We start from the raw sequence: 23,817 nt of genomic DNA on the forward strand, positions 1-23,817 counted from the left end.
TAGCGTTGCTCTGCACCTTAGAAGACAATGCGGTAGATGTTTTCGCGATGGCCGCCCCTTCTGAACCCCACGCTCAACATCAGTCTGCCACTTGCTCCGACAGCGCTATTACTTCGATGATCGCTTCCAACTTAACACCGCAGCAGACTGATGAGCTCCACCGGGTTCTGCTGTCCTACATCGACGTATTTGACATCAGCGGCCGTCCGTTGGGGAAAGCTACCGGTATGAGCTACCGCATAAACACTGGTAATGAGCATCCTATTCATAGGCGCCCATATCGGGTGTCGGCGGCCGAGCGTCACATCATCCAAAGTGAGGTCGACAAAATGCTCGCCAAGGACATCATTGAGCCATCTTGCAGTCCTTGGGCTTCTCCTGTAGTGCTAGTCCGCAAGAAAGACGGTGCATGGCGTTTCTGTGTGGATTATCGACACCTAAACAAAATTACCAAAAAAGACGTCTACCCTCTGCCACGAATAGATGATGCGCTTGATTGCCTCTATGGGTCCCACTATTTTTCCTCCATAGACCTTCGTTCCGGTTACTGGCAGATAGAGGTAGATGAAATGGACCGTGAAAAGACGGCATTCATCACCCCCGATGGCCTATATCAGTTCAAGGTCATGCCCTTCGGCCTTTGTAACGCTCCAGCCACCTTCGAACGAATGATGGACTCCCTGCTCAGAGGATTCAAATGGTCCACATGTTTGTGCTACTTGGATGACGTCATCGTCTTTTCACCAACGTTTGAAACTCACATAGAGCGCCTCTCAGCCATCCTGGGAATCTTCCGTCGCGCTGGCCTGCAGCTCAACTCATCAAAATGTCACTTTGGACGCCATCAAATCACAGTGCTTGGCCATTTAGTAGACGCCAACGGTGTACAACCAGACCCGGCAAAAATCAGCGCCGTCAAAAACTTTCCTGTACCACGATCTGCGAAGGATGTACGCAGCTTTATCGGACTATGCTCCTACTTCCGACGCTTCGTGAAAAATTTTGCGCACATAGCGAGGCCGCTTACGCAGCTCCTCAAGAAAGAAGTCCCGTTTTCATGGGGCTCCAAAGAGGCTTCTGCGTTCTCGACTCTCGTCGCTCTTCTCACTACTCCTCCGATTCTGGCACACTTCAACCCTGCTGCCCCTACGGAAATCCGTACAGATGCAAGTGGGCATGGCATTGGTGCAGTGCTGGCTCAGAAACAACATGGCCATGATTGCGTTATTGCATATGCCAGCCGCCTCCTACCCGCCCCTGAACGTAACTATTCGATAACAGAGCGTGAGTGCTTGGCTCTTGTATGGGCGGTAGCGAAATTTCGACCTTATTTATACGGACGCCCATTTTCGCTAGTTACCGACCACCACGCACTCTGCTGGCTGAACTCTCTGAAAGATCTATCAGGCCGCCTTGGTCGCGGGGCTTTGCGCCTGCAAGAGTTTTCCTATTCGGTGGTCTACAAATCTGGCCACCTACACCGTGATGCCGATTGCCTCTCCCGGTACCCTGTCGACGATCCTGAGGACACTGACGAGCCCACGGAGAACTCTATCTTGTCAGTGTCCGACTTCCTTAATATTGGGGAAGAACAGAAGCGTGATCCAGAGCTGCTTGACATCATCAGCCGTATGGAATCCTCCACATATGATGCTTCCGTCCGCTACTTTGTCATTCAAAAGGGTGTGCTATACCGTCGCAATTTCCGACTAGACGGGCCTGACCTTCTCATTGTTGTGCCTAAGCATTTGCGCCGCTGTGTTCTCACCGAACTTCACGACGCTCCCACGGCTGGACACTTTGGCGTATCCCGCACGTACGAGCGCGTCCGGCGCCGTTTTTTCTGGCCAGGCCTTGCTCGTTCGGTACGCCGATACGTCGCCACATGTGACCTATGCCAACGTCGTAAGACACCATCGCTGCTACCCGCTGGCCATCTTCAACCAATTGACATACCCGCGGAACCATTTTACCGTGTTGGGTTAGACCTGCTTGGTCCTTTTCCCACATCAACATTGGGAAGCAAATGGATAGCCGTTATCACAGACTACGCTACACGCTACGCTATTACGCGAGCTCTACCGACCAGCTGTGCAACCGACGTCGCTGACTTCTTGTTACGGGACGTTATATTGATTCACGGTGCGCCGAGACAGCTTCTCACAGACCGTGGCCGTACATTTTTATCCCAAGTCATCGCCGACATTCTGCGTTCTTGTTCGACGCAACACACACTGACAACCGCTTACCACCCTCAAACAAACGGCCTTACGGAACGATTTAACCGCACATTAACAAATATGCTCGCTATGTACGTGTCGCCCGACCACCGAGACTGGGACCTTGCCTTACCCTACGCAACTTTCGCGTACAATTCATCCCGTCACGACACAGCGGGCTTTTCGCCGTTCTACTTATTGTACGGAAGAGAGCCGACTTTACCACTGGACACAGTCATCTCAGCTCACACCTCGTCCACCAGCGAGTATGCCCGCGACGCGATTGCGCGAGCCGATCATGCCCGTCAGCTCGCTCGCGCTCGGCTGATGGCGTCGCAAACCAACCAATGCCGTCGGTACGATGCGGAACATAGAGACGTACATTTCGCTCCCGGTACCCTCGTTTTACTCTGGTCCCCTCATCGTCGGCTGGGCCTATCCGAAAAACTTCTGTCTCATTACACGGGACCCTATCGTATATTGCGTCAAGTAACACCTGTCACCTACGAGATCAGCCCCATCTGCCCATCATCATCTACTATGCGGCCCAGTGATATCGTACACGTCTCGCGGATCAAGCCCTACAATAATGCGTCAGATAACGACCTTTAAAGCACCGGGACGGTGCCTCCGCCGCCGGGGGTCATGCTACGTGCCAGTGCATGGAGCTGAAGAAGACGAAGCAGATAGACTGGCACGAGCTAATCTGTGTGGCTGGCGCTGCTCGCCTAACCGTCTGTAAATACATCGGCGACTACCCCTCTGAGTCAGTCTCCTTCACGTAACAATATTCTTGTATAGCTTGAGCTACCGTTCTTTCAAAGCCCGCAGCAATGAATTCATAATCGGCTTAGTTTTCTTTATTCTTTATTCAAAAAAAACCTTACAGGCCCCAGAACAGGGCATTGGGTAAGGGGGGCATTGGGTAAGGAGGGGGAGGAATCAAAATGGTACAGACAGGTAACGTTTACAGGCAGGATCAGTGCAAAAACAACGAAAACTATGTATATATATAAATGAGATCACATTTTAGGCTATACAGGGTGAGGTACATTTGAGGGAATACAGCACTTGTTGATATGAACATGGCGACAGAGGGATACATTTTAAAATAAAAAATAAGGGGAATATAAAGCACCGTTACGCAATGCACTCAAAATACAAAAACAGGGTCACATGGTGAACAGAGTGAGTAGCTGACGGCGAAATGTATCGGGATTAGATATGGAGGCTATGCAATCAGGAAGGTCATTCCAAAGACGAACGGCCCGAGGCAGTGGTGATGAACTGAATGCGTTAGTTGACCCGTATATGCGCATGAAGCTGAACTGATTATGCAATCTGCGTGAAAAAGAGTGAGGTGTTTGAAGCTGAAGCCGCGTTCGTTTATTAGAGGTAATATATTTCTGGAACAGACAGAGAAGAGCAATATTGCGACGGCTATCCAATGACGGCAGTTGAAGGTCTGATTTAATTTGCGTTACGTTTGACGTGATGTCGTAGTTTCGTGATATGAAGCGGGCACCTCTATTTTGAATTCTTTCTACCATAATAATCAAGTAGTGTAGTGGGGGATTGATTATGTAAGAGCTGCTTCTAAGCTGCCTGACGTCGTCGGTGCTCTCTTGTACATTCATCACTCCACCAACGGCTATATACTCTTTTTGTGGATTCAACAGTAAATTCGGCTCTTTTGTAGGATCTTTTAATGACTGCGTTTATTTTCAGTGCTTTTTTATCATCGCTCTCTTCCGAGTGAAAAGCCACTGTTGACTTCAGATCATTCCTAAATTTAGTGTAATTTACAAATACTCTTACATTTGAACAAGATGGAACTATCTGGCAAGAAATTTCAAAACTTACCGGTAAGTGGTCACTGTTGGTGCCACAGTCCAGCGCTTTCCAAGAAGAAGTAATAATGGCTGAACTGACAAAACTTAAATCTAAGGCCGACCTGGAGTGATTGCGAATAAATGTGGGGGTTCTGACGTTGAGGCACGTCAGGTCATTAGCCATTGTCCACTCCCACAAGCGTTTCCCACTCAGATCAGTTCTAAAACCCCAACTCGTGTGGTTGGAATTAAAGTCTCCAACTGAAACTTTGTCTTTGCACCACGATTTTGTAGCTAGATCCAAACTTCGTGTGTCTTGAACTCCATCCGGAAAATACATATTAACTAAAGTGAAAGGAGTGCAGTTGGGCAGTGTAATGTCTACCGCCAAAATTTCGCATTCTGGCGACATATGTTTGTATGAACATTTGACTTTCATACTAATTCTAATATTAATAAAGAGAGCTAGACCCCCACCTCTCGATGGACGGTCTAGTCGAAAAGATTGGAAGTTATTTAAATGGAACAAATTATTTACAGATAGCCATGTCTCTTGTAATGCTATATAATCAGGTACGAATTTAGAAGTCAAGTATACCAAATCCGTAGATGCAGAATGGATCGATCGGCAATTCCAATGAAGAATCTCAAGTGACCCTATGGTTTCGAAAAAGCTGCTTCCGCTATAGCTTTCTCTAGAATGCTTTCTTTCAAGAAATCCCTCTTTGAAAGGCTCTCCTTTTCTTTCAGATACTTTTTGTTCTTTGTTTGTTTCGGTGAGTTAGTTTTCCTTGACACAGGGGATCTAGATCGCTTCATAGACCTAGGGTCCAAATCCATGTCATCGGAATCTATTGTATATGCAGCTTTGTCCTCACTAAGACTCTGTATATCTACTGCAGAGGGTGCTGCAGACAGAGAAAACGATGGTGCGGTTTCAAATTCCTCATTTTGGCTTTGGACGCCTATTGCAGAGGCTCCAGCGTTCGGATAATACGATGGCGCAGTTTCAGATTCACCGTCAGCTATTGGCCGGGAACTCTCATCATGTTGGGATACAAGGTCTGACTCTCCCGTTGTACCAAATATGTGAGTTATCTGGTTAGCCAAAATTTGAGATAGAGAATCGCAAAGGTTAGAAGTCAGTCGTTCCATGGCTTTTCCTAGAGCCTTTTCTATGGCCTCCCCTATATTCAGGGAAATCGACCCATTTATTTCCGAGAGATGTCGTGCTGCGACGCTGGCATACCGCGACGCTGGCATACCCCTGAGTTCTAGCCTGTATTTCCGCTAGGGCTTCTCGTCGAGAACACCGCCTACACCCTATAATTTCAAGAATTTGCATTTCTCGAGCCTTTGCTGAGCAATCAGGATTAACAGCACAGTGTTGTTCGTTACAGAGACAACATTTCTCTTCTTTAGCTTTGCAGTAGTTTGTTTCGTGGTTGTCACCACACACTCGGCATCTGAGTTCTGACCTGCATCCTTTAATAGTGTGACCGCATCGCCAGCATTTCGTACATTGGAGTGGTCGCGGTGATAGCGGTTCCACTCTGTATATTAGTGGCCATGCCTTGATTTCGCTTGGGAGATTCGCTCCAGCAAAGGTTACAATTACCGACTCAGTTGGCGTCTTCTGCTTCTCTACTAGTCGTGCACACCTATAAACGGAGATAGCACCAGTCACGGCAAACATCTCTAATACCTCAGACGGGGTCAAGTTAACATCGACACCGCGAACAATACCTTTCACACATGCCAACTGCGGGGGAATAAAGGCGCTCACCGGATTGTTTGCGAAACTCGAGCACTTCAATAGGTCTTGGACACAGAGCTGATCGGATGAAAAACATAGAATACCACCTCTGCCGAACTGGCGGACCTCTGTGATGCTGTGAAAGTGAGACGTCGCAGCTCTGAGTTCCGCCTGGTCCACTTTCGGATTCGTCATGCGAATGAAGCCGTCATTGCTAGGGACGAGCGTCACAGGAACTGCGGGAATGCCGTTGCGCAGAAACTGATCCACTGGTATTTCCTGTGGCGGAAGCGAAGCAGACCAGAGGCAAGCCCCTGGTCCAGGGGAAGAAAACGGCATCTAAGTGCTCTTTCTAGCGCTAAAAGCGCTTACTTAGCTGTCAAAGCATTACAGGAACACCTAATAAAGACAAAGAAACCACAGCCACTACACAAACTTAGGCCAGAACCCCAGAGCAGGCACGACCAGCTACTTGCGTGTTCGAGCGTTCCAGCCTCCGCTGACCCGCTGTTTCTGTGACCCGCTCTTTCCGCTGACCGGCCTTTCTGTGGCATACTTTTCTTCTTCTTCTGGCACGACACACTTGGGACATAAGCTAGTAGTGGGTAGTCTGCTGAGGAGAAAAGAGGAAGTAGCTGGAACAATGGCGGAGATGCATTAATAAACCGTGATTGACATTCGACTCAGAACGCGCTAAAAAGTCTACTGCAATCAACTGAACAAGCTACTAAAAGAACCCAAAAGAATATATTACGAATGTCGAATAGCTGAGGCTGGTTCTGATGCAAAACGACAATGAAAAATAATAAATTCTTTCTTAAATAGATCTAGTCGAGATGAACCCATAGGAAAGATTAAGTCATCACGTGGCTTCTATACCAAACCGTTAGATATTGCCAACGCTTTCAATGAATTCTTCTGTGGTCCCACTTCCGAGGAAAACAACAATAATCAAGTGTCACATCTACGTTGCTTACAATCAATGTATTTATTTCCAACAGTCCCAGACGAGATTATCAATGTCATAAATCATTTAAAGGTTACGGGTGCAGGTCAAGATGAAATCAGTTCAGCAAATATAAAATATGTCGCTCATTGCATCGCTAGCCCTTTATCCTGCATCACTAACTTTATCTTCATGAGTGGAATATTTCCAAGACAGCTAAAAAAGCTAAAATTATTCCCGTGTTTAAGAAAGGAGACCGGTCTTGCAGAGGAAGGGGGCGGATCACCGTCGAGAGCAGTCGCACCTCACTTCGGCTCCGCCAATTTTCGGCCCTCGCGTCGGTCCTTTCGACCCTATCCGGATAATTTCTTCACGGGTGGCTGGAGCACATTGTCTGGATTTCTTCGACACCCACTTTATTGCGAAACTCGCCCGGGGTGGCCCGGGAGAGCTTTCGAAAGCCTTCGACCACGCCGTGCACCGACCTAGGCCTCTTAGGCCTAGCTCGAGTGCGGCCGCCTGCACATCAGCTGACAGACGGAGCGACCGCCCGGCCGCCCGCCGCTGCCTCGTCGCCCATCTCCTAGCTGTCCACCGCTATGGAGTATATTGTCGAAGGACAGGACGTGTCCCCCGAGGAACTCTCGGACGAATCCTGGCAGTCGCCAGGCCTCCGCGCCCAAGAGCAACGCCGCGCAGCCTTGCGCCTTGCCACCGCCGCAACTAAGCCCACCACCACGCCGGCCTCTCTGCCCTCGTCGAAGCGGGTAAATACATCGCCTCCGCAGCACCGCCGCCGCGCTCCGCTCCCTCGTCTCCCGGCGGACACGATTCACATCGTCGGCCGCCCAAAAAGCCCCGTAGAACTCACCAAGCTACAGCCTTGGCACTTGTACACCGCCTTGCTGCAAGCAGCGTTCCTGCAAGACCTCCCGCCCGCATCTCGCGACACGGTGCGGATCCACCCCGTCAACAACACTTTTACGCTCAGCGTCGCGGACTCGGCTCGTGCACAAGCATACCTCCGCATCACCTCCCTCACGGTTTCCGGCAACACTTTCACCGTCCACCTTTACGCCCCACCGCCAGACGATGCCCTCAGGGGCATACTGTACCACGCCTTCGACGACTTCACGGACCAAGCCATCCTTGAAGACCTTCAGGCAAGTAATCCTACCCTCTCTGTTGTGGGCGGCCGCCGCATGGGCAAGGCCCCTCACATCTTGGTCACCCTCATGGAGCCGAGACTACCGCGGTGGATCTTCTACCACGGTGTCCAGCTTCGCCTCCTTCCGTTCCGCAACAAGGTGGAAGCCTGCTACAATTGCCGCTCGACCGGCCACCGGACCGACGTGTGCCCCAAGCCGCGGCAGGAGCGGTGCCATCGGTGCGGCGCTGCTCACCCCACACCGCCCGAAGGATCGCCACCCACTTGCAACCCCCGCTGCATCGTCTGCAATGGGAATCACTCCACGTACAGTTCCAACTGTAAACACCGCTACGTGCAGCGCCCTCAACGCCAGAAGGCCCCGGCACCTGACACACACCCCCCGCCACAACAGCCTGTTCCGCCCGCAGCGGTAGTGCGCTCTTCCCAGCAAGCAGCAAGTGGTCCCTCACCAGCTCCACCGCCCAAGTCGGTTACTGCCTCTCCGCCCCCCGTACCAGCGGTGCCTAAACCCACATCACAGCCCATGAATTCGACATGGCCCCGCGGCGCCCCCGGCTTGCCCTCGGAGCCGCAGGTTGTTGCACTGCAGCAAGAAAACGCCTCCCTCCGACAGCAGGTCACTGCACAAAGCGCTCAAATTGCAGCTCAGAAGACCCAAATTGATTCCCTCCAAGCGAAACTGCAAGCTCTTGAAGAGAAGCTGGAATCAGCCATCACAGTGAAATCCTCTCTGCCCTCTACCATTTGCTCCTCCTCCGACATGGACGTTCAGACTCCCGAAGGATGCACTGGCAAGCGCCGTCGACCCAACACTCCCCTTGAATCTCTTCACTTTTCTGAAGAGGTCCAGGTATCCATCAAGACGGCCTTGGTGGATCTTGAAGAGCGGTTGGATAGCCGCTTCAACTCCGTCCACCAGCTTCTCACTGCACAGCACGAAGCTCTAAATTCCCTGCGCACAGACTTCGCCGCCTACCCCCCCGCCACGTCCTTCCAATCTCTACAGTCAACAGTTGATAGCCTACAAACTGCCATGCTTGGAAGCATCCGAGCAAAGCTACCCCTCCATGCCCGCACCACCACCTCCTCCGGCGCCGCCCGAACCTCGCAAACACCGGTCGAGGCAACATCTTCCGCTGTTAAAAATGGCTGACCGATCCATCGTCACCATTTGGCAGTGGAACTGCCGTGGTTTTCGTCCCAAGCGTAACCACCTCCTTCTCCACCTACAACAACTAGACCCCTCGGACGCGCCTGATATCATCGTACTACAGGAAACTCACGCCGACGTCTCCCTCTCGGGTTACGTCGCCTACAACCAAGTAACTCACCATCCTCTGCCCCATCCCGTGACGGCCGTCCTCACCCGGCGGACGCTCGCTGTCAATCGACACGATCTACCCTTCCCTGCAGTCCATCACGTCTTTCTCGAGACACTACCTCAGCAACGTGAACAGCCCTCTCTGTTTATTCTCAACGTGTACAACCCCCCTCGCTCCACTGAAGACGCGTCTCTCCTAGCCTTGCTCCGTGCCGCTGCAGCGAAAGCAGCCAAATCACCCCTTCTTATTCTCGGCGACTTCAACGTCAAGCATCCGGACTGGGGTTACTCGAAGGCAGATGGCCCCGGAAGGAGGCTGTGGCAGCTCGCTCACGATCTCAACCTTTCCCTGCTCACCGACCCCACGCAACCAACGCGCATCGGCAACAGTGTGTGCCGCGATACCACCCCGGACCTCAGCTTCTGCCGCAGCGTGCCCGACGCGCGCTGGTATAACACGCATCAGTCCCTCGGCAGTGACCACTATGTCCTCACCATTCAAGTTCTCACCTCCCCCAGCAAGCCGCGCCCACACACGGCCCGCTATACAGACTGGGACGCTTTCCGAGAACGCCGGTTGCACTCCGCCACTTCCAACATCGAGGACCTCTCGACGTGGACCGACCAGCTGCTAGAGGACCTCGACGCAGTCACCGCCTCGATCCCCACCACGAAGGACTATCCGGCAACTGACGCCCGTCTTGCCCACCTGTGGGCCGCCCGCACCGGCCTTTGCAACCGTTGGCAGAAGCAACGTCACAACCGTCGCTTACGCCGCCGCATTGCGCACCTCGATCGTACGATCGAGCAACACACCACCGCGCTCGCCCGCCAACAGTGGGAGCAGCTCTGCTCGGGTCTCTCTGGTCAGTTGGGCTGCAAACAGTCCTGGCATCTCCTCCGCCACCTCCTCGACCCTGCTTCTGCCAAGTTGGTCGCTCGGCAGCAGTTACAACGAGTGGTCCGGGCTTACCCCGGCGACACTCCGTCGCTGATGGCAGACCTGTCCGCCAAATACCTTCAGCTTCTGCCTCCTGGCACACCTCCTCTCCCTCTCGCGTCCTACTCTGGGGCCCCCAACCCAGTACTGGACGCCGATATCACGGAAGCGGAGGTCTACGCGGCATTACAGAAGCTCCGCACCACTTCCGCCCCCGGCCCAGATCGCATCCCCAACAAGCTCCTCCGAAACCTCGACGCCCCTTCGGCTGCTACCCTCACTTCGTTCCTCAACGAGTGCTGGCGCTCCGGCAACCTCCCCCAATCATGGAAACACGCTCGCGTGGCTTTCATCCCCAAGCCGGGCAAGAAACTCACAATCGAGAATCTCAGGCCCATTTCACTCACCTCGTGCGTCGGCAAGCTTCTAGAACATGTCGTTCTCGCTCGCTTGCAAACGTACACGGACGCACACCATCTCCTTCCCCACACCATGCTTGGTTTCCGCCCCCACCTATCCACGCAAGATGTCCTCTTACAACTCCACCATGATCTCCTCGACCCACCCACATTTTCAGACACAAAGGCTCTCCTTAGCCTGGACCTTTACAAGGCGTTCGACCACGTCTCCCATTCGGCTATCCTTGCCGAACTCGCAGCCCTCAATCCCGGCACCCGCACCTACAACTACATTCGCGCGTTCCTCACCGCCCGCACGGCCGAAATCATCATAGGGGACCTCCCGTCTCCCACGTACGAGCTTGGCCCTCGTGGCACCCCTCAGGGCGCCGTCTTGTCGCCTTTTCTATTCAATCTTGTCCTCCGCTCGCTTCCTGGCAAGCTGGACCGTATCCCCGGTCTTAAACACACCCTGTACGCGGACGATATTGCTCTCTGGGTCACGTCGGGCTCTGACGGCCATATCGAGCAGACGTTGCAACGCGCAACCGACGTCGTCACGTCCCACGTGCACGCGGCCGGTCTTACTTGCTCAGCGGCCAAATCGGCCCTTCTTCTCATGCGGCCTCCCGACCGGCGTCGCTACAAAACTCCCCACCCCACCATCACGGTTCATGCCAACTCTACTCCTGTCCCCGTCGTTTCGCATCTCCGCGTGCTCGGGCTGATCCTACAGTCCAACCGCCATAATACACACACCATAGACAAGCTCTCGCTCTCGGTGCAGCAGACCGCACGTATGCTCGCCCGTGTCCGTGCGCGGCGTGAGGGCATGCGAGAACACGATCTACTTCGCCTTGTCGACGCTTTCGTCGTTTCCCGCCTCACATACGGCCTTCCTTATACACGTCTCCTAAAATCGGAACGCGATAAAATTGACGTCCTCATCCGCCGGGCATACAAGACTGCCCTCGGCCTTCCCCCCAACACGTCCACCGATCGTCTTCTCCGTTTGGGTGTACACAACACGCTCGACGAGTTGATTGAGGCTCACCGCTCCGCTCAAGTGCAACGCCTTTACCGTTCGCCGACCGGTCGCCACATCCTTTCCTCCATCGGCCACGACACCTCCTCCCACCCTCCGGATCTGGTCTCATTACCCCATGCTATTCGAGCGGCGTTCTACATCAAGCCGCTACCTAAGAATATGCTGGCGGGCCACCACGACGCTCGCCGCCAAGCCCGTGCCGCCATGCTTCACGCAAAGTACGCCGACCACCCGGCCGTCGCCTACGTAGATGCGGCCCGATACAATGCACGCAGGGACGCCTTCGTAGTCGTTTCCGTGTCGCCCTCCTCAGCTCCTTTGGGGCCGACCATTACGGCTGGCACCGTCAGAACGCCTTACGCCGTCGAGGCGGAGGAAGTGGCCATTGCTTTGGCCGCGACCTCGGCTGACGCAAGCGTCATAATCAGCGACTCGAAACAAGCCATCTCGAATTTCGCGCGAGGTCTCGTCTCGCCTACCACCTTACGGCTACTTCGGCCCCTACTGCAGCAAGATGAGCAGTGCCGCATAGAACTGATCTGGGTCCCCGCCCACTCGGGTCACCCCGGCAACGAGACAGCTCACCAACGCGCTCGAGGATTCGTCGACCGAGCGGTGGGCCACTCAGAGTCGGACGCCCTGGTGCCGGAGCCCCTGGTCACCTACCACGACATCACTCAGCACTATCGCCTCGAGCGATATTTCTATTCACATCCTCACAGCAGCCTTCCCAAGCGGTCCGAGATCGCCTGGCGTCGCCTACAGACCCGCACCTTCCCGTGCCCCCTCGTGTTTTCATACATGCACCCAGGTGCCATCGATCCACGCTGCTGCCTGTGCGGCAACGTTGCCTCGTTGAACCACATCCTCTGGGGCTGCCCGGAGGATCCCCCGCCCGCCGACCTCCTTTGCTCACCCCCCACCGAGGGACAATGGGAGGCCCTTCTCTCCAGCAACGACATAGACATCCAGACACGGGTCCTGAAACGAGCGGAAGAAGTCATCGAGGAGGTCTTGCATTTCAAATTATCGTCCTATCGCTATTCTCCCTTTTTTAGCAAAGTCATGGAAAAGTGCATTAAAAAACGCCTTACCACATACCTCTCAAAATTTGATACTCTTTCCTCAAATCGATTCGGCTTCAGGACGGGTTCTTCGACTGACTACGCTTTACTTTCTTTCACAGATAAAATAAAAAGCGCCATTGGTTCTGGTTTCTACGCAGGAGCAGTTTTCATAGATCTATCGAAAGCATTCGACTCCATCAATCATGATGCCCCGCCGCGGTGGTCTAGTGGCTAAGGTACTCGGCTGCTGACCCACAGGTCGCGGGTTCAAATCCCGGCTGCGGCGGCTGCATTTTCGATGGAGGCGGTAAGGTTGTAGGCCCGTGCGCTCAGATTTGGGAGCACGTTAAACAACCCCACGTGGTCGGAATTTCCGGAGCCCTCCACTACGGCGTCTCTCATAATTGTATGGTGGTTTTGGGACGTTAAACTCCACATATCAATCAAATCCGTCAATCATGACATCCTAATTTCTAAACTACGGGCAGTCGGGGTCGACGGGCCCGTGCTGAAACTTATAAAAAGTTATTTGACAGACAACAGGCTGTGTGTGTTGGTTTCTCGCCTTCTAACTTTGAAATAACAAACAAGGGTGCTCCGCAGGGATGGATACTTGGCCCACTACTTTTCTTACTTTACATAAATAATTTGCCTAATCACCTATCACAATCAGAAGCTTTTTTTTACGCAGACGACACGACATTGCTCGCTAGTGATCGATCACTAACTGCTCTTACATCGAAGTTGAATACTGATTTGAACAATATTTTAGCAAGGTGCTGCCCTAATTCGCTGAAAATAAATACCACCAAGACTTCATTCATGCTTTTTCATACGAGTCACAGAACACCAAAATTCTTCCCACTATCATTCTTGATTCTCATGTCATTAGTGCAGCTGATGAATATTCATTTCTCGGTGTTACTTTAGATTATAACAGAAAATTTACGAAACACATCGCCCATTTGAAGCGCAAAATTGCTCCTGGTATTAGAACTTTATTAAAAGCCAGGTACTATTTCAGCAAACACACAATACTAACACTGTTTTATTGTTTCATTCAGAGTCATCTGAACTACTGCATCACCTCATGGGGTACCACATATTCAACTCACATAGCACCGCTGCAACATTTACAAAATCAGGCCATCCGTATATTAACGTTCAGCTCATTCAGCTGCAGTGTGTTCGACATTCTTCATAATAACAGAATCCTATCATTAGACAACCTTGTTAAATACAATTTATCTATAGTGTTATTTAAAATAATGAAGAACCCTCCTCCAGTAAACATATTTCTAGACGCCGTTCTAGTAAACACCAACCGAACAAGATTGGCAGCTAACAACAATTTATTATTGCCATTAGTCCATACTAATTATGGAAAACACTCTGGTTATTTCACGTCCTTATCAACCTGGAACAGTCTTCTCCTTAACGTTAAGCAGTCTTCATCATTAGCTATTTTAAAAACACATTATTTATTTTTCTGCTGGATACCATCAAATTCTAAGATGTGCAATATTATCTGCACCTGTTCATATTCATGCACCCTTAATGGTGCCGCCGCCACTCATCTTTTCCTTGCTTTTTTGTTCCTCTGTTCGTTTCGTCAATAATATTTGGGTTCTTCTTTTATTTTTTATATGTTCTTTGCAGTGTTTTGTTATACTTATGATTGTTAAAATTTGTTTTTTTAGTCTGCATTCCATTTATTTGTATAACTTATTTCACGTTGCTGCATTTTACTTGTGCATATTTATAACATTTTCTGACAGGAGGTCCCCCTTCAGCCATGTGCTCTGGGACTTCCTTCTGTATGTTTATGTAAGCATGTATGTTTTGTACGAAAGTAAAAATAAATAAACTGAAACTGAAACCGCGCTGTGTTTTCGGAACCGCGTTTCAGAGTACTATACCGCCTTTCTGAAGCAATGTTGCCTAACGTGAACGACGGGAGCGCCCATGCGGACGTCGCCGGCTTTCTTCAACGTTCCGAGGGAGCCCGCCAGCTCACTAGAGTACGCATCAAAGAGCAGCAGCTCATGGATTCTCTACTTTAGAACTTACGACGACGGGACCAGCAGTATGCACCAGGTGATTGCGTTATGGTGTGGACACTGATTCACCACCGAGGTCTCAGTGAGACATTCCAGCGACGATATTTTGGACCGTATACGATAACGCGACGCCTAGATTCCCTAGTCTACAAAGTCGTGCTGGATAGACTGACACAATCAATCAATCAATCAATCAATCAAAGAACTTTATTTTCACCAAAAACAAAAACATTTATAGCGAGAAAAGGTGGCCGGGAAAAAAGCTGTTTAATGACAGCTTGACAAAGCCCCAGCCACCCATCGGTGGCGAAACGACAGGGTACAGCCCCTGATAAAAGTGGGGAAAAATGCATAATAATAGTCCCGAAACAGTTTCAAATTGATATCATAGTGCATTCACTACGGGCGCAGGTGCATTACAAGGTCAAATGTACCTAATTATACACTTGCTTAAGATAAATAACGAGAAAAAAAGAAAAAAAAGACGAAAAGAAAAACAAGGACAAAAACAAAAGAAAAAGTAAAACAAAGCCAGAGAAGAAGAAAAAACAAAAAATGGAAAGAAATATATATATATATATATATATATATATATATATATATATATATATATATATATATATATATATATATCATATGAATGATGAAGGAAACAGAAAAACACAAATAACTTGCGAAACACGAGTATACTTTAGTATTGGAAAAGGCGAGTCTGTTATGTGAATATACTTCTAATTTCTTTTTTTGTGTGGAATAAAACATCTGTTCCTTGCGTTTCGAATTAGTTTAATGTTGTTGGGCCCCGCCGCGGCGGTCTAGTGGCTAAGGTACTCGGCTGCTGACCCGCAGGGCACGGGTTCGAATCCCGGCTGCGGCGGCTGCATTTCCGATGGAGGCGGAAATTTTGTAGGCCCGTGTGCTCAGATTTGGGTGCACGTTAAAGAACCCCAGGTGGTCGAAATTTCCGGAGCCCTCCACTACGGCGTCTCTCATAATCATATAGTGGTTTTGGGACGTTAAACCCCACATATCAATCAATCAATTAATGTTGTTGGGACGATGCGTCGGGTGCGTTGTGTTCCATAGTGTGTGCGTGACAATGGAACGTGCCAAGGCGGTTGATATCGGACATGATAAGTAATTGCGTTTTGTGCAAGGTTCGCGAGTTTAAGAAGTGTGTCCGATTTCCCGAGTGCTGCTTTTTTGTAGCAGCAAAGCAATTTGTAAGTATATAAATCTGATATTTTCACAAACTGATGCTGTTTGAAAAGAGGGGCGGTGTATTCTAGAAAGGGAGCGTTTGAAATAAGTCGACCCATTTTCTTTTGTAACACGCTCAGTTTTGACATATTAAGGGCTGTAGTTTTACCCCATACCAGGAAGCAATAACTTAGGTGGGAATTAAAAAGCACATCGTAAAATAATCTCTTTATTTTAGTTGGTAGTATGCGTTGATGACGGCTAAATAGTCCTATAGACTTAGTCAATTTCAGCGTAACCGCGTTTACCTGGTAATTCCATGACAGGTGCTCGTTGAAGATGATGCCAAGTATTTGAACGCATTTTTGAATGCGAACAGTGATTGAACCTAGGACAAGCTCTTGAGGTACTACAGCTAGCGCACCGCGAACACGATATATAACATACTTAGTTTTGGCTTCATCCTTGCACCAGTGATTCAGCTTCGAAGAGAACGTACTTGCTTCAGCTTGAATGCTACATAATTCCTGGCCTTTAAAAAAGACAGTGCAATCATCGGCATAAATGATGAACTGACAAGTGGTGTTTAATTGTATTACATCATTAACGTAAAACAGGAAAAGCATTGGCCCTAAAATACTGTCTTGTGGTGCTCCACAAGAGATACGCCTGAGACGTGACCTGTGAGTACCTATTTCGGTAAATAGAAGTCTTTCGTCTAGGTAGGAGCGAAGAAGTTGTGATGCAACTCCCCGTAATCCATAGCATTCCATTTTCTGTAAGAGAATATCATGATTGACACGATCGAAGGCTTTGCTAAAATCGAGGTCTAGTCCTACTGTGAATGTTTTGTTTTCTGTTTTCTATTATGAGCTCTTTTTGGAGCAAGCGTGCGTCCTCTGAGGAACGATTTTTTCTGAATCCGAATTGATAGGTAGTAAAGAGATTAAATCTTCTACTAAAGCCCTCGATGCGGGTATTAATAACCTTCTCAAGGCCTTTCGAAAAAACTCGTAATATTGAGACTGGACAGTAGTTGGAGAAGCTATTTTTGTCGCCTCCTTTATGAATTACGCCCCGCCGCGGTGGTCTAGTGGCTAAGGTACTCGGCTGCTGACCCGCAGGTCGCGAGTTCGATTCCCGGCTGCGGCGGCTGCATTTCCGATGGAGGCGGAAATGTTGTAGGCCCGTGTGCTCAGATTTGGGCGCACGTTAAAGAACCCCAGGTGGTCGAAATTTCCGGAGCCCTCCACTACGGCGTCTCTCATAATCATATGGTGGTTTTGGGACATTAAACCCCACAAATCAATCAATCCTTTATGAATTACTGTCACTCTAGCAACTCGCATGCTACTTGGAAAAACGCCACATGAGATAGCTTTGTTAAATATGTGTGCGATGACAGGAGCGATAAATCTAGTACGTACTTAACGGGTTTAATACTAATCCATCTGCATCGGGGCTATGACTGTTCCGAATGCCGGAAAAAAGAGTAATCACCTCAGAAACAGAAGTAGGCAGTAAAAAGAAATACCGTGATAACCGTGGAACATCTACAGAAGTAACCGGGGAAGTATACGTGTTTCCTATCTGGACAAAAAAGTCATTGAAACTGTTCGCGAGTGTTTCCCCGCTTAGTAACACATTATCAACCACCATACAGTCAACAGCGTCTGATACTGGCTTTCTGATCAAGAGATTGTTTATTTTTTTCCAGACTACGTCACTCTTTCGTAGACAGTCATTGTCGAAAATTGTTCTAAAATATTCTTCCTTTGCTTTCGAATTGGCTTTGTTCGATTTGTTTCTGAAACATTTAAATTCCTGCCGCTTTTCTCTGATGCTTGTCTTAAGGAAAGCCTCAAACATCCTGTTTTTGACGTTGAATAATTTTAGCAAGTCTCGAGTGCCCCACGGTTCGCGAGCCCTTTTGCACCCGTGGTATGCTTTAACTGAGAAAGAAGTGTAATAACACTGTTTAAATATGTGTAGAAACTTATCGTACGCATTGTTCACATCGGTAAGGGCCGTTATCTCACTCCAATTAATGAGCAAAAGTCTTTCTCTAAAATCCTCAAGCGTACGTGTGGATATGTCTTGGTATGTTTTCATTTCATTTCGTTTTTTAGGCGTTGATTGCTGTTCAAGTATTAGCATGATAGGCAGATGGTCGCTCAACTCGGAGATTATGACGCGGGAAATTGCGTTTTCAGCAACTGTGTTTGTGATGAACAGGTCAAGCAAAGATGTGGATGTAGTGGTAACACGGGTTGGCGTAGTGATTTCGTTGCGAAACCCATTACACTGCAGTGTGATTAACAAGTCAACAGCAGGCGCTGAATCTTTCCATACATCAGTATTCAAATCACCACCTATAGTTAGGCTATATGCATTGTTGCTCGCAAACGCGAGCAGTTAGTCGAAAAAACCAAGAAACCCTGTATGCTACCTTGTGGTGGTCGATAAATAACCCCAAACATTTGGGAGTCTTTCCTAACGCACAAAATCTCGTAGTCTTCCGTTGCAACAGTGTAGTCATCAATCAAATGAAATCCAGAAAAATTAGTTTGCAATGCCACTCCACCTCCTCTACTTTCTTATGGTTTAGGAAGAAGTGGTTGTACCCGGGCATCACAAGATGCTCAGTGTCATTATCGTACCATGTTTCGGTAAACATAAGTACATTGAACTCCATATTACAAGAATAGAGAAATTTAATTATGTCATCTTTTTTTGATCTGATTGATTTAGCGCTAATATGCAGAAGTTTAGGCAATTTACTGGTTTTTATCTCTGCTGTAATTTGCGCAACGTGCGCTGGGAGAATGGCACCGTTCGCCATTGTTCGGACGCAGCAGTGATGGCTAAAAACGTTACGGGATTTTACGCGGTGATATTGTCAAGGTCGCTTTCGCGCTGAACTAGCAGGACAGGTGATGTGTCAGTTCGACGAGCGTTAATAGATCCGTTTTTGAACCATGCGTATTCAAACCTACATTCACGCCTGCGCGCAGTCGTCATTCCCAAGAGTTTCTCGAGATGTGGGCAGAGGTGCTCAGTAATGTAAATTGGTGGGTCTTCCGGGAATTCTTCTGATGATGTCAGACCAAGATGAATATTTGTTAATCGTCTCTTTCGTGCTTTTTCTAGCACTTGGTCACGCTTGCTCCTCCTTGAAATTGTACGATGATGTTACTGTTCTTTTTGTCTCTGGTGTTTACTCTGTGACACACTTCTATATCAGCACTTGTGATAGCTTCACCAACAGCATCACCTAACTTCTTCAGGACATCTGGAATGCTTTCACTGGGACTTTGCAACACGCCCTTGATTTCCAAATTCCTGTTTCTTGAATATTGTTCGGCTTTGACCAGGTTTGCTTTGCATTCACCAAGATTCTTCTCAAGCAGGTTTACTCTTTGGTGAAGTTCCTCGTTATCTTTTAATAAAGCTTTGTTTTCATTTACAGCGGTTGAAACCAGACGGTTGGAATCCTCGAAGCTCTTACTGAGGAATTCCATGCTTTTCTTTGTTTCCTCCAGCTCCCCGTGAACTTTGCGTTCCTCTGTGCGCATGTTTCTTTCCATAGCTTCTTTAAACGATTGAAATTCTGTTTTGAAGTCTTCCTTGAAATCCTGAAGAAGTCTTACGTATTCTTTCGTCATGGTAACAGTGCAGTAGCGCTGATGCGGCACACTGTAGTACACGGCTCCAGTACACGTTACACTAGTATAAAGCACTGGTACAATAGTGGTGGCAGTGGTGGCAGCGGGACAGCATCAAAAACAACCGTAGAAGTAAAGAAAGTATGAAGTTCTAACCTGTAACACAGAGAGGATGCGATCAGGTACTGGCTCTAATGCCGCCACCACCACCGATCGATATAGGCTGTTAATCGTATTCGCTTCCGATACCCCGACTAATCGCAACGATGAATCCCTCGACCAGAAATAGTTGTTGTTCGGCTGAAGAAGTTCTTTGAGCGCTAACGGACTAAACACATTTTCATCTTATATGTTTGTTATATAATAGCGTCACCTTCGTGAACAATGTGTTGTGAATGACTACTATGGCCCTTCTCTGTGCTGTTTCTATTTTTTTAACGTTCGCGCGGGTATGAGGAAACACCCTGTACTTCCATATGCGAGGACTGACCTGATGAAAGTTTTGTATGCCAGGAGATTTGTTGACATGCTTGACATTTTAAGTGGTCAACGTCATAGTTGATTGGTGGTAACGCTCAGCCACACCGAACAATCCCACTGCTTCGCCCACTCGACCTTTTTCACTTCGTGAAAATGCCGTGATTTTTTCGCCTCCCTCTCGCACACTTGCTACTTTTCGAATCTATTCAGCCATTTGTAATGACCAGTGGTTATCTAGCCTACGCGCTACGTTATCTGCATTCGTTAATTTTTTATTCTTGATTTCAAATATGACGCAACGCATGTATGTTCTTTGACCCAGAATTTTTCCTGTATTTTAACGTTTAACTTATCATTTTTGCTTTCATGGATTGCTGCGGTGCCCTCAGTTTGAGTTTAACATTCTTTGTAAGCTTTTCTGCTGCGTAGGTAAGGTCAAGTAACGCGCGGCTCTCACATACCATTGTCTCGAAACATAGTGGCAAACTGCCCTTCATGATTTGAAAGTGCTTGCTGAATGGGCCCCACCCCATTCCTATTAAGGTTATTTCAAGCTGGTGGTTTGGCTACTTGTTTACATTTACCGTAGCCATATACGCGTTGTGTTAATACATTTATTGGGGCCAAACTCCTCTTAGTCCAACCTTGTCCTGCGTTAGGCGTAACCGACCGACCGACCGATCAGCGGGCGGGCAGGCACACGAATGCACAGATGAATGGGCGGATGAACACGTGGACGGAATCATGGATGGTAGTACAGATGGACACACGGGTGGACGTACGGACAGATAGGCAGATGGGCGGACAGACAGACGAACGGACTTTTCGCTCAACTCATTATGAATGACTGTGTGTATATCCTGTGGTTTCGTCTCTGCTTGTACAGAATTGTGGTGCTGTCGAGCGCAGGGCGGCGGCCACAGCGATCACAATAAATAGCCAGAAGGCCATCGGTCTTGTTCCGAACATTATTGTCGTGCTCTCGGAGACGGTCATTGAGGCACCTGCCTGTCGGCCCGATGTGACAGGCTTCACACGACAAAGCGACTCTGTAGACTACACGCCCCGCCCCCTCCCCCGCACACATTCCAGAAACTGATTACGACGCTTTCCTGGCATCCAACTTCGTGTCTCGTAAGCAGACTGCTCCTCTGAGACCGATGCTTACTTGTGTGAGGCCGAAAGAACCACAAGGAAACCAACGAGCTGGACTAACTTTTTCAACGTGTGTGGAAAAAGCTGATGTTTGAAGCACATGACCACGACTTAATTTTTCGCGTCTGCCCATGTTTTTGTGCACGTCATCATCTGCAGCACGTCGTGCGTGCCCCTGAGCTCTGTAGGGGCTTTCTGCCACAGCAATCAGCAACGTCTCAGGATAGCCAGCCTCTCCAAGACGAGCCACAGTTGGCTATACCTTGTTATGTCCGCGCAGGTTATCGGTGCCTGCTAAAGAAACCCACCTCCGCCCAAATTCCTCAAACTAAATTCCGTCCATGCTTTTTTGGTCAATGTTTGGTACGCGACAGCGGACCGACGCTGCAACGAAGCATTTCGTCGGGGTAAGTTTGGAAATGTGGCAGGTTTGGAATGAAAAAGTAAAGAGCAGTGTGGCACCTCACGTTACCGAAAAATTTAGCAGAATGAAGTATGTTACCCGTTACAATTTGGAAATCTTAATGAGTACGTTACTGAAAAACGCAACGCATTACTGGTAACGACCTTACTTGTGACGCGACACCGCCAACGCTGCTTCAAACAGTAGTGCATGAAACCTTTTGCATTTTGCTATGCACCCACCATGTGGCCTTTAGCATGTGTGCCTTTAGTAGTGGGCTCACTTCACATATTTTGGCACTGATTGGCACTGGACGCTTGTATCACGACTTATTACTGCAATATTTCTTGATGAATCGTTAAGCATGTATACAGGAGACGTGGGTTTGTGAAACATGAAACCTACTTCCACTGAATTTCCAAGCAGAGGAAGTTGTTTTCACTGTTTTCACAAGCAGATGCGTGGCAGAGTGGTAGAACATGCGCTTGCCACGAAAAGGACCCGGTTCGATCCCCGCCTGGACCAAACAACCCTGGTTCGCTCCCCAATCTGCTCCAGCATTTTTATCATTTATTTATTTTATTAGCATTTTCAATTTTCGCGTCACACATAAGATGACGATTTTTCGTTAACAACCAACGACACCGACGGCGACACTGATGCCGACGCAGGAATTTCAGCAACACGCGAGCTCTTCTGCTATCACGTTAGAAAAGAAATAGAGAAAAAAAGGAGGAACGCTGCATTGTATATCATAATTCCTACTTTTTAAGCTTTTTGGATAACATAATTTTAGAACATTATGTTTTATTTCCTGGTTCTGGTAAAAAAAGTATACCACTGCCGAGCAAACGTTCATCGAAACCAGTAAGTCTAGTGAAGTGTTTCTTTTTACAAGAAATCGTAGGTTAGATTATAATGGTTAGCGAAGCATGCGCCGACAAACTTCAGATTTTTGCCACTTCCAACACCCTGCTGTGTACTCGATGATCGGGCTACACCACCTAGGGGGCCCGAATGGCAGGACGGGCCGAGCACGTAAAGTTTTTCTCGAGTTCGGGCCGGGTCCAGGTCTCGCTTTGACTTACCGGACTGTGTTTCAGCGGGTTAACAGAATCAAGTTCCAGAACCTCGCCGAGAATCGCTGTCGGTGCTCTGCTTGAATGTAGACTGCACTTCGAAAGTGGCTGCACGCGGAAGTGACGTACACGCTTAATGCTTCACATAGAATAACTATTTTCCTTAAACAAAGTGTTTTCAACTGATAAGGGCTAAAGATAACCACATATCTCGTTCAGCTGTTTTAAGAGGTTGCACGTGGTGGTTAAGAAAAGGGTTGGTGGCACACTTTTCAGATACCGTGTGGTTAAATGCGACTTGGTAGTGTGGCAGCTTAAGCAAGTTGGTATGACATGACGATAGGTATAGCGCGAGAAGAGAGCGACGACATAGAGGCAAGAAGGAGACGAAGGACACGAGCGCTATAACTGTCTCTTTGTCGTCGTTCTGTTCTTGCGCTATAACTATCGTCATGAAATGCTACTTTATTAAATACCTGATATGCATGGCATTAGTAGCTGCGTCACATCCCTCGTAGGAGTCTGCATAACTGTAGCGCTTTGTGCTTGCTTGCAGACGTCACTACTGATGGCAATCCTTGGCGAGCTGCGTTTGTCGGCTGGCAGTGCAAAAGCGCTCGGCCGCATCGCTTACGCTTCTCAAGAACCATGGATGTTCACAGGCAGCCTGCGAAACAATGTGGTCTTTGACAGCACCTACGACCGAGAACGCTACCGGAAAGTGATACACGCTGCCGCCATGGAAAGGGTATGCAGCATGGTCTTGATTTAGTGTTGTGGTGTCTTCGCAACAAACGTTTAGCAAAAAATGTTCGTACACAGCAATCAACGCTAGAGGACGCTGAAGGTTTGGTACCTAATAAACGATCCCACACCCACATTTCTGAGGGCATTATCTAGAAATCATTATGACTAGCTACTATGAGCTGTCTATATAGTGCGAACGTTTAGCGCTAAGAGGACCAGGAGAACGTTTGTAATCGCATAACTGTGAAACAAGTAATTTTCAATGACAAAGGCTGATTCCGTATTTTGTGCATTCTCATCATCCCTTGCGATAGCTTCAAGACTTCCTAT

At 48.7% G+C, this 23,817-nt stretch overlaps 1 protein-coding gene across 6 annotated transcripts in view; it reads left to right on the forward strand.

The window, feature by feature from the left end:
• The window catches only part of LOC119178190 (ATP-binding cassette sub-family C member 4), a 2,441,444-nt gene that overhangs the window by 1,018,260 nt on the left and 1,399,367 nt on the right, over nt 1-23,817 (forward strand). For 5 of the 6 annotated variants that reach the window (XM_075869787.1, XM_075871012.1, XM_075871549.1 and 2 more), the window contains one exon: nt 23,297-23,488. The exons of the other annotated variant lie outside the window; for it this stretch is intronic. In XM_075869787.1, the coding sequence (XP_075725902.1) occupies nt 23,297-23,488 (192 nt within the window). The remainder of the gene's footprint in view (nt 1-23,296; nt 23,489-23,817) is intronic. 6 annotated transcript variants of the gene reach the window in all.

The sequence above is a fragment of the Rhipicephalus microplus genome, chromosome 1, assembly GCF_043290135.1.
Source record: "Rhipicephalus microplus isolate Deutch F79 chromosome 1, USDA_Rmic, whole genome shotgun sequence".
Taxonomy (NCBI): Eukaryota; Metazoa; Arthropoda; class Arachnida; order Ixodida; family Ixodidae; genus Rhipicephalus; species Rhipicephalus microplus.